The sequence below is a fragment of the Lethenteron reissneri genome, chromosome 21, assembly GCF_015708825.2.
Source record: "Lethenteron reissneri isolate LAM-NWPU_2019-01 chromosome 21, ASM1570882v1, whole genome shotgun sequence".
Lineage (NCBI taxonomy): Eukaryota > Metazoa > Chordata > Hyperoartia > Petromyzontiformes > Petromyzontidae > Lethenteron > Lethenteron reissneri.
The window spans coordinates 10,839,707-10,851,767 of NC_083799.1; the positions used below are offsets into that span (position 1 = coordinate 10,839,707).

Genomic DNA, 12,061 nt, shown 5'->3' on the forward strand with positions numbered 1-12,061 from the left:
GCTTTTTAACAGACATGGTAATGCACTGCTCTGCAAGAGTTCCAAATGGAAGCGCTTTACCTTTGCCCTGGAATGTTTATAGGTGGGCGTTGAACGCTTGCTCTAAACTATTTTAATCGGTCCTTTGAGCAATCTATAAATCATTAATTTGTCTTAACTATTTACAGACAGGAAGTTTTATTTTTTGTGCATTGAACAACTCTGGACAGTCTTTTTTTTTAAATTGTTATTTAAAAATATAAAAAAGTAATTCAATGTGCAACCCTTTTGGAAAGCCACTCCTGGTTCAGAATCAGAATATGTATTTATACTGGAGGAATCCGATGAGCTATAAAGCTCCTTTTTCACAGATGTTATTTATGGTAGTTGTTTGAGCATACTTCATGCTGGTCAGTGCAGATTGGCGAAGGGGAGTCAGTGCCCAGAACCAGTTCGGATATCACCACTCTTGCAAGCCTTGACCGGATATCAAACGCAGGTTTGCCGAGTCCATCGAGCATGGTGCTAACCACTGCTCCGCTCCACTTCTCCACCCCTTTATTAAAATTTAATACTGCCGAAGCAAATGAGTTCTAATACCTTGTGTATAAGCCAGTGAGCCATGTGGCAAGCTAATTTTAGAAGATTCCCAATTAATCCCCATTTCAACTTTAGAGCATCAAACAATAAAATAAATTATATATATCTGTGTTGCACTGTATGCAGCTTAACTAGTTTGCTGTCCTTCCCGCGCACCTCCGATTAGCATGGTCGGCTACGTACGGTGCGAAAGAAGTTCAACATACACACATACATACTGTAAAGTACATATTCTACCTTTTCATATCGTCCTAAGCACAAAACGTGTTTCTAGCTGGATGCGTATGCCTTTGCCGTCTGTATCCCTGTGTAGTGAGTCTAACTGAGTCGCAGCCGTTGCTTCTTTTAGAGGCAACACATTTATTTGTAACACCGTAACACAAAGAGGTAACTGCCCCTTTACCCGATACAGCCTAGGGTGGTGACGTCACCCAACTAACTACGCTATACAGGAAGGTTACTGCTACGAAGGGTCGGACCCTGTCTCGGGTCTCTGACCACGTGGTTGCCTCGTAAGACGAAGAGCTTTTAGCTTGAGACAGAGCTTCCCGCTTGTAGGTGATGAGCTTCCAGCTTGTAGGTGTTGAGCTTCCCGCTTGTCGATGTTGAGCTTCCCGCTTGTCGATGTTGAGCTTCCAGCTTGTAGGTGTTGAGCTTCCCGCTTGTCGATGTTGAGCTTCCAGCTTGTAGATGTTGAGCTTCCAGCTTGTAGGTGTTGAGCTTCCCGCTTGTCGATGTTGAGCTTCCAGCTTGTAGATGTTGAGCTTCCAGCTTGTAGATGTTGAGCTTCCAGCTTGTAGGTGTTGAGCTTCCAGCTTGTAGATGTTGAGCTTCCCGCTTGTAGATGTTGAGCTTCCAGCTTGTAGGTGTTGAGCTTCCAGCTTGTAGACGTGGAGCTTCCAGCTTGTAGGTGTTGAGCTTCCCGCTTGTCGATGTTGAGCTTCCAGCTTGTAGAATGCAGCGACCCCGGTCCCTCTCAGGGACCCACCTTATATCCCCCTACGGTCGGGGCCGCTCAGCCCTCGGCTTCGCCCGCCTTCTCGAACATTCTCGTTCCCTCTCGATCCTTCTCAAGAGCTCTCCTCGGACACGTAATCACCCATTAGCCCCCCCCCCCACCTGGTGCCCCCTGTGTGGACACTCCGGATCACGTGTCTACGGGGTCAACCAGAGTGCCATGGCCCGGGGCAACCCTGCCCCTGGGTTGACGCTCACCACCTCCCCCTCGGGGGAGCCCCCCACCACACGCTGTGCGTGGTGCCCGCACTATCCCAGTGCTCACCAAGCCCCGCTAGGGCTGGTTTTACACACAGCCACCCACACGGTGCTGTCCACGATGTAGGAACATCGAACGGAACGGCCCTTCTGGGCCGGCACCATACAGTGACATCCTTGATGTCACTACACCTGCAATATGTCTTGTTTTCAACAGAACGAGTACAATGGTCTAGACTTAAAACTTTCCTGACTGCAGGAATTCATATTCTTGGTTCTTTGGGTAAAGTCACGTAGATAGAAAACAAAAATCAAGACGACCGCTTGTGTTGCGATCGAAACGTCGTGGGTTTTTTGCTTTAAATTTTTGTTTTCTATCTACCGAAAGAACCAAGAATATGAGTACAATGGTCGTTTATTTAGATATAAATGAAGCAAATATGTAGAATCCTCAACGGATGAAATGGCTAAAACGGTGTAGGCAATTTAAGATAAATTACATCCTCTATGCTGCTTTAATGGAGTAGGACCTAAGATGAAATTGGGGGGTTTTGAATCGAGGTTAAATTTGAGGTCACTATCTAACCCTACATTATAGCCGTTGGGCCCTGCCGTTGTGTGTAAAGTAATTGACCGTGGCTAAATAGATGTGGAGGGGAAAAATGTTCCTTATTCATGATTAACTTTGCCTTTGTTCTCATTATTTAAGTCACAACGTGTTACAACGAGCGAGAATAACATCAAAACCTGGCTATGTTTTCTTTGCATGGTTGTGTGTTTTTCCCATTACAGCTTTACACGTACATTATTGTCATAAAAAAAAAAACATTTAATACAGTACAGCTATAAATAGATATAAATGAAGCAATTTTTCGGGCAGAAATTTGCCCCCAGGTGTTTCGTATTGCACGCTACTAATTTTTTTTTAGAATTCTGCCCGCGGGCTGGGGTTGGCAGCGCCACTCCTCGTTGCACGACTAAAAGTCACACCTCCTTTGCCTGTGCGTGTGAGACGGAATTAAGTTGACGTGCAAGCACTTGATTCCACGAAAAAGCCGGTGCCTGATTGCATTGTCCCCAAAAACACCGCCCCGATTTAGAGCGCCGCCGAAGCCAGGGCGGCAGTGTCAGCCAAGCGTGCGGGCGAACAGAAAACCCGGCTGGGGATGACACCGGCCCTCTCTTCGACGAAGACAGCAAGCAAGCCGGCCAGACCCTCCGCCCCCGCCTCCGAGAAGCATCCAGCGACCACGACGACTGGTTCGGCGCTCAGATCTTCCGCGCCAGCCTCGGCGAGGTCCACCCTGGCGGTGAAGCAGGACGTGGCGAAGCTGACGGGCACCTTGAGAGCCAAACCGAGCATCCCGGTCGCCACGGAGAAGTCCCCCAGACCGGCAGCCGCTACTGCAGCCGGTCCCGTCGCCGCCGCCGCTGTCTCTGTGACCGCGAAGGCGCTCGTCCCTGCTGCCGCCAGCCCGACGCGGCCGACCTGTGAGTGCTCGCTCGCGCAATTGTGCTCGCTCGTGCGCCGTGTGCGAACAATTATTGTTCATCCGACGTCGATGTGTGGGCTTGCGGTTCAAGCGAAATGAGCAAACAGTGTTGGTTTATTTCATAGCGTTACGGCTTGTGCATGCTTAACTAATCCCGAGCGCACAGAATAAGTCGACAATGTAGAACCAAATTTATTTTGTTGAAAAATTTTGAGCAATTTTAATAGATTTATCCTGCCTTATTGCATTGCACATTTAAGCACATTCTTGATTTGTAATACAATTATATTTATTTTTTTATCGTGTAGTTAGGTAATCTCGTATACTCTTAAGATAGTGACTGAATATGTTGCCATTCTTGAAGTAGAAACGATGGCTGAAATGGGTCGCATTGTGGTTACAGTGTTGACATTGTTACATCGCTACAAGGTGTGCGTTTAAGTGAAAAGCGGTATTCAGAGTGATACAAAAATACTTTTATGATTGTATTAAATGGGTGCATTCGGAATGGTGCTTTAAATAAATGTGTCGAGTGGCTCCTTAATAACAGTTGTAACAAATATTATGAAGATGTATGTTTTTAACATTTTAATGGATAGTTTTTGGGTGTCATTGATGGTGAAACTGGAGTGATGTGTAAAACGCTGCTTTGTAAAAAAATATATATTTTGTTCCCACACGATTTAAATTGGAATTTCATGCATTTGAAGTGCATTATTTGTATTGACTACAAGCTTCAATGCTACGATGGTTTGCAAATGACAGTGCAATTCTCGAAGCAAAATTTTACATTTCTTAAATTGTATCGTTATCCTGTTTAATTGTATCACCCGAAATAAATGACTACCTTGTGCATAATTTTAGCAGCAGCAACAAGCCGCAGCCTATAATTTATGACAAATGGGAGCAGCTACGACTCTACAGTGATGTCACTCAGGGGAATGTTGCTAGGCTGCTTTCAGCTGGTGCTCAAAAAATCCCCTGCTACGAGGTTCACGGACTCTCTTGCGTTCGCCCTCACACCCACCGCCTTGCGCACAGCTCTGCTCACGGATCGCTGCGCCAAGCCCAGGATGACCCAGCAGAAGTCTCCGGTGTCCACAGGTGCGACCCCCATCCCACGCACAGTCAGAATACATCCGAAGGTATATTCATACTGGAGGAATCCGATGTGCTCCAAAGCTCTTTTTTTTTATCACAGATGTCCGGTAAGGGCACGGTGTTAGAACTGTTCCAAGTTGGATGTCACGCAAAGTCCTAATTTTCGCGTCGCGGAATTTAGCAGAGCGCCCCGCTTTCCTGCGCACCCAACCGAGTGGAGCATTTTGTCGAAATCGGGCGACGGCGGCGGCAATGATTTGTGCTCCGCATTCTGCGGCGGTCGGTCTTGGCAGGTGCCGGCAAGAAGGGCAGCGGCACCACGCCCGTCACCACTCCGGCCGCGGCCGGCGCCGTGGGCCGTCCACCCGGCTCGGCGCGCACCTCGATGGCCCCCCGAGCGCCCGGCGCGCCCGGGGCCTTCCCGGAGCTCAGCCACGTCGGCCAGCGGCGGGCGCAGTGCAGGGGCCACGCCGGGCGGGGCCTCGCGCTCAGTGCCAACCACCCCCGGCGAGAAGAAGGCCTCTCGCACCCTGATGACGCCCAAGTCGCCCGTGGGCACGGCGCCAAACCCCAACCTGAAGGCGGTGCGATCCAAGATCGGCTCCACCGACAACATCAAGCACCAGCCAGCCGGTGGCAAGGTACGGCTGAATATCCATAGGGACCTTTTTGCCGCTATGAAAATTATGAAAAAATAAGAATAGGCTTGACCCTTTCTGGCGATAAAACAGGAGGTTACGGAATAAAAAAGGAATAAAAAAGGTGTCAGTTTTGTTGCCAGATAGAAGGGTAAAACACCAATTATCATATTTTTTACTGGCAAATGAGGTTTCCAATGGTGTAAATGCTTACCCCGAGCTCTCATACTCTGAAGGTGCATTGTCTTTGAGTTGTGCGCCTTATGGCGTCATCTGGTCCAACCCATGTGAGACTAGGCTCTAAGGAAAGCTGTCTCGGGTGTGGACCAATCAACTTCAAGGACAGTGCTGGAGGAATCCGATGAGCTATAAAGCAATTTTTCACAGATGTCCAGTAGGAGGGCAGGTCAGATGTTAATAATGATAGCTGAAAGTGATCAGATACTCTATTCAATGCGGATAGAATAATGATATTCATTATCATGTATAAGAATACACTCAGATAAAAATGTTGATAGCAAATAAGATCACAGCAACAGCAGTAATACATGTAATGGGACTTTGCAAACTCAATTAAATTAACAATTGCGTCGCGGAACTTATTTCAGGTGGAAACTATTTTGTCAGCAAGGGGTAGGTGTTCAATGTATTTCAGCCGACATTCGACACTACAGTTTTCGGTTATGCGGGTTCTGAATACGAGCTGTGTTTCAACATTAAAATATATAAAGTTATACATTACGTATGTAAAGTCTGTACGTGCTGAGAAAATACATCAGGCTTTCCCCAAACAATTGATAGAATTGCGACCCTGGGAAGAAAATTGAAGTAGCAAACACCCCCTGCTTAATGCATTTCTAGAATGATGTTCTAAGGGATTTCTGGTAAGACCACATCTTAAGCTGCAGCTGCATTTACACCACGTGTAGATTCAAGTCGTATTGTGAATTGTACTTGTGAATTGTATTGTGAATTGTATTTTACTCAATCCTGGCTCAGTGGGAAGTGGCTCGTTCTCTTTTGCTGCCCCCATATTCTGGATCTCGCCGTCCCCCCCCCCCCCCCTTCTGTCATCTGTGTAGACCAACTCCCTACCCCTGTTCAATACCAGGCTCCAGTCCTTCTTTCTCCCCTCCGCTTGTGACTACCTGCCGATTCTCAAAAAAACCTATATGCTCTCGTACTCTCTCTTTACTGGGCATCTGTGAAAAAGAGCTGTATTGCTCATCGGATTCCTCCAGTATAAATACACATTCTAATATATATAGTTCCATCTCAAAACGAGATGCTATTTAGAACGAGATGTTATTTCGCAAGGCGTACTTCGGCACGAATGGAATGCGTATAAACACCGGTGCAGGATAAGGCTCACACACGTGTGTGTGTGTGTGCAGTGCAATGACGACGTTTACGTTGTGCGGTTATGGGATATTACAGTAATGGTCCAATTTGAGATATATAGTCAATTTAATTTGATGGGCGAGTTTGGCCTCATGCACTCTTGTCAAAGGCAGTCCCCCCTTTGGAACCCGTCCACAGAAGACTTGGCTTCACGTTGTCGAGAATTTTTGCTCGACAGTAGCAGAGCAAGACTTGGAAAATCATCGCCCGCCGCAGAGATGCTTTGTGCTCGCGATTGCACTGCCTCTATCTCAAGTTCATATGCCTTGTGGCTGTGTGACAGAGATTTCCATACAAAGCCGTGCGATTGTTTTGTACACACGCGCACAAGAGGGACATTCATTTGAGCAGACACATTTCCACACACGCGCGCACGCCTTAGTTCACACATCAGAGTGGATCAGCGCCCACCGCTAGCACGAGTGACTCTGTCGCACTTGCTCTGCTCGTCTCCCCTTCAGCTCACTTCGCCTGCTGTGTTCATGGCGAGGGGATGCGGGGAAAGAAAGAAGGGTAAAGGGGGTGCAGCAGATGTCTTGCACGTCAGTGGATGTCGCTCGTGGCAGCTATCCTCCAGTAGCTCCTCCTGGCTTCCTCGCTTGGCGTCGACCAGATATGCAATGATTCATTCTAGATTTGAAGCTTTTGTGACTGCAAGGATTCATACTCTTAGTTTTTTCGGTAAAGTCACGTAGGTAAATAAAAAAAAGTAAAATTAATAAAAAAAATCACGACGTTTCTAAGGCAACACCTACGTGACTTTACCGAAAAAACTAAGAGTATGCAATGATTCACCCACCACCCTCCATTTCCCCCACCAGCGATTCGATAAAACGCCACGATCCCAGGCCGTGAATCTCGTTGTGACTTTCCGTCTCGTCTCAACAGTTGTGTTCACCCCGTGAGTAGTCTAAATGTAACTTCAGCTGTCAATTGGCATACGTGTCGCAGTTGATTGATTGTCACGCTCGCAATGCGACTGAATATTTTGTGTGGGTAAGAGTGAGTTTCATTTGGTGATTTGACACATCGTTACTCGCCTAATGCGAACACGGTTGAATCATCGTCATGCAGACACGCGCATAAAATTAACGAAGGTGCAGTTGTACGGGTGTGTGTCTTCTTGTGCAACACACTGACAGCTTAATCATTGTAGCCGAGTAAATATAATGTGTGCGCCGAAAGGTGTGTAAGAAAGCGGGGCATCACAGATGTTCTGCCATTTAAATATATCTGCATTCATTCTGCAATTGAGTCATCCGTTTAATTGTCTCGGGTGTGGAACAGAGCCATGCGACTTTTTTTAAAGATATCAATGTTTGCTGAACACCTTCAAGCTGTCATTGCCCACCCTTCTTAGACATTTAAAACATTCCCCCCAAACTTGTTTTGTCATTCCTCTCAACGTGACCTTTCCCGTCATCGTTAATCTTTCGTTGCGTGGGCGTGAACAATTTGATGTTTCTGCATCAACAGAATACCATCTCCTCATATGGTCGTGGAAAATTTTACATCAGACCTTGTGAATCTTTTGCGTAGGCTTGACTAATCCGTTCTTGATCTAATACTTTACATCACAGATTCGTTTGGCTCACAGAGGCTCGCACAGTTGTTGCCTACTGGACATCTGCGTAACAAAAAGCTTCATAGCTCATCGGATTCCTATTCAGATTCTGATTCTCTGTTTCAAATCTAATGCCGATGCACGAATTGGAAGCTTCAGGGGACAGGGGAAGCCCCCCCCCCCCCGCCGCCGTGCACATCGTCATTGCAGAGGAGGTCGCGGCATGGTTCTGTGCGCGTAAAGTGGCGTTGACCCAGATAGCGAGGCTGCAGGGGCGTCAGCTGTGCTGTCAAACCCATGTGGGTCACCCTGCTGAGCCGCCGACTGCGGTTGTGTGTTGCAGCTTGTTACCGCCGCGCGGCTTGCACTCACGATGACCGCCTGCCCAACGCACGACAACGCATGGGCGCCTTCTCCCCTGCGTCTTAATTACACTGGTCAACAACAACAAAAATGTTTTTTTCTGGCCTGGACTTTTTGCAGCTGTTTTAGACTAATTTCAGGGTGCTGATTCCAAATCTGATCTCAGATTTGCTCTATGACATCTCATTTTTATGCTATCGGCATACTCCATTTTCATTGGTTTTACCCGAAATTAACTGTCACTTATGATTGCAAATTGTTGCGAGTCAGTGACTGCTTTAGTGTTAAAATATGGTGCTGTATTTTTAGGATAGTGTGTTTATAATATCATTTTATGTAGATATCCACACTTATTTAATATTTTTCTTCTGCAGTTTTTATTGAAAATGCAATATTTGATATGATGTGATAGACAAAAACTGATGCCAGATTTGGAATCAGCACCCCAAATTACCTTAACACCGTTGGAATACCTTATGCCAGAAAAAGTTTGTTGATCAGTGTTATAACGATAGTCACAACGTAAATATCTGCTGTCGTTTTCCTCAGAAAAGGGGGAATTGCAGAAGTAGGTTGTTTTGTTTTAAAGTGGGGCTGTTGTGTGCGCCGACGTGATCCATTGCACAACACCACGCGCGATTTAATGTTGAATAAAATGACGAGGTTAATGCGGAATGCCAACGAATGTTATGCTGCAACATTATTTCAGCTGGATACCAATTATGAAACGTCTTGTATGTGTGTGTGTGTTACGAGAAGAGATCTGTGTGATTGTGGCAATACCATTCAGGATATGGATACAGCATGTTTTTCATATTCATATTGTTAATATTTAACAACATTGAAAACATTACAACACAGTTAATTATGCAGATATGTAGACAGTAGAGGAATTCATGAATCATTACTTTGCATCAATGTGTCACTTTTAACCCTCAAATATTTTAAACATCAGGATGTGATTAGAGGCTTCATCGTGCTGGCTATTAGAACATAACTAATACTGTAACTTGTTTTTTTTGTGAAGTAAATTTTTGCGTTTACAAAAATTATCGCTGGAATTTTGTAAAAAAAAATACTCCTTCCCTTAGTTAATAAATAATGAAAGTCAGTCGAGACTCCGCTCATGATTTTTAAAAATACATATATTAACAAAAATGTTAATAACAACTCGTTCAGCATTTTGGCTAATTTGGCGTTCGGTCATCGTGTTTCATTGCACACTTTACCTCATGGCGCGCAACCTGCCGATCAGCTGACAGCGGTGGAACCCCATTTATATTGCTGGGTGGGGATAATTGCAAGAAAATTTGCCCACAGGGCCACGTGGGAGTCAACCCCTGGTGCGAGAGTCAAGTCTGTGGTCAATCATTGATGCACGGCACCATCCGGCAGGCGTGGGGAGGTGTGGTCAAATAACCTCCATGACCCATAGGGCATAAGGAGGCCTTCATCCAACAGTGGATTTACTAGAGGGCTGCACGTGTACCGATGCTGTTTTGTTATTAGACGTGACACTTGTGATAAGTCACTGCTAATGGATGAGGGCCTGAACAAAGACTGTATACTGAATTGTGCTGTGGCTCCCCACAGATCCAAATCGTGACCAAAAAACTGGACTTCAGCCACGTGACGTCAAAGTGCGGCTCCATGGCTAATGTCAAGCACATCCCTGGTGGAGGCAATGTGAGTTGTGCTGCCACCGTGGAGTGGATGCCACGTGACACTTTCACACACACGCACTGCATTTCTACTGCCTCTGGGTAATAGGCTGGGTTGATTTATAATCTGATCAACCAGACTCGGCCCGGCAGGCTTGCTAAGCAAAACTAAACTATTTTTTTATTAAACCAGGTAAGGCTCACTGAGCTATATAGCTCTTTTTCAGAAGCGACCTGGCCACAAATGATAGCCCAATGAAGTGGCTTATCACGTGGAGATGTATATCACCCAAATACTCTGCGTGTTACTAAATGTGGAGGGAAAAACCAGAGGACCCAGAGAAAAATCCAACGCAACCACGGGGAGAATGTGCAAACTCCGAATATTCACATGTCAGGGTCGAGGATAGAACCCACGACCTCCTGTATACCAGGCGAGGTAGGTAACATCCTGCCACTATGGCGCTCAGCAAGTGGGCTGGAAATGAAATTGCTTGCAATGGATGTGCACAGACCATCGGTGTGAGGTGTCGAGCCCTTGGCATTGCCTCCATGCTGCCCTGTGCTGCTGTCATGGGGATTGCCGAGTGGACCCTCGTAGCACCGCAGGAACATGTGCAGGTTTCAGTCAGCCGAGGTTCCCAGATTTTCACAACGTAACCCTCATCCTGTCGTCAGGGTCACATCCACGTCGTGACATTTGGGGGGGGTCATCCCAATAGTGAATGCACCCCGGTGGTTATTGGTGAGATTCAGAATCTTTATTTAGACTGGAGGAAGAATCCGATGAGCTATGAAGCTCTTTTTCACAGATGTCCAGTATGGGCACGAGGTCAACAAGTTGCAGATCGGAGTCGTCAAGTTGGCCCACTGTACCACAGTTATGCTAAATATAGTTGACGACTGGCGAGTGACTCAGAACTGAGCCGACTCGTTCTGTCACCAGCATCAGACTGCGTGCCATCTTGATTAAGCACGCTCCACACCCTCGATTAGTATAGTTGGGCTACGTATGGTGCAATAGAAGTTCAACATACATCAGGAAGCAAAACGCGGACTCAAAAGTACCGCGATTTTGTCCAAAATTGTGCGGGTGTCTCTTTTGCCGCATCTAAACGCATGGGGGGGGGGGGGGGGGGTGTCGGGCCATCCACAGGGCCCACAGGTGGCTGCACCACTGCCTCCCGGCAGGTGTAGGTCGCAGCAGCGGAACATCGCCACTAGCAAGGCCAATACGCTGGTGCCTCATCGCCTCTGCACACGAGCGCTGTGCTTTCAGAAGACTGGCTTCCTGCCACCTGATCTAGCGATGGCTTATCATCCCACGCTGTTGACCCCTGCGAACATCCCAACTCTGCTGCCCTCCTCCAGTCCATTATTGCAGGGCGTTTTAATGGGATTTGCCGTCATAACGTCACGCCTGCAATGTCAAGGGCATTGCATCAGGCTGCTCGCCTATGACTGAATCACCTGGAATGCACCAGTTCTCATCAGATTTCAGAATATAAGCAGGGTTGATGAGCCCGGTTTGTGGTTGGATGGGCGACCGCAGTGCACGGGTCAGGTGTTATAGGCTGCTGCACAGCCACGGTGTCGCGCGGCAAAACCCACTGTTGCACTGTACTGTGCTCCTACGTCAATACTCCACCAACCCGCACCTCCCAACGTGGTGAAATTTGGTCAAATAACCTCCTTCCCCATGACCCCTGACAGCATGGGGAGGTCTCAGCCAGCAATCGATTGACGAAAGAGCTGTACAAGTGCAGGCATTATACCGCTTAAGCATTTAAGTCGAGGAACGTATCCACGCAGGGTTTGATGCCAATAGAGATGATGTGATTTTTTTTCACCCAGTTTTTAATATAAATCACATCTATTAATTTTTTTATTGACTTTAGACTTTGCATTCTTTCCCAGCGTGCACACTAACATGACCGTGCTAGCCTTCACATTAGAGGTGTAACAGTTCACCCCCTCCCCCCCCCCCCAGATATATGATGAGCTGTCATTAATCAGGATCAAGATACAATTCGAGAATCATATAAT

The 12,061-nt window shown here is 46.9% G+C and overlaps 1 protein-coding gene across 5 annotated transcripts in view; it reads left to right on the forward strand.

The window, feature by feature from the left end:
* Nucleotides 1-12,061, forward strand: part of LOC133345225 (transcriptional regulatory protein AlgP-like) — a 61,729-nt gene that overhangs the window by 47,290 nt on the left and 2,378 nt on the right. For all 5 annotated transcript variants that reach the window (XM_061555803.1, XM_061555799.1, XM_061555801.1 and 2 more), the window contains 4 exons: nt 2,895-3,285; nt 4,329-4,391; nt 4,682-5,029; nt 9,948-10,040. In XM_061555803.1, the coding sequence (XP_061411787.1) occupies nt 2,895-3,285; nt 4,329-4,391; nt 4,682-5,029; nt 9,948-10,012 (867 nt within the window). In that variant the 3' untranslated portion in view covers nt 10,013-10,040. The remainder of the gene's footprint in view (nt 1-2,894; nt 3,286-4,328; nt 4,392-4,681; nt 5,030-9,947; nt 10,041-12,061) is intronic.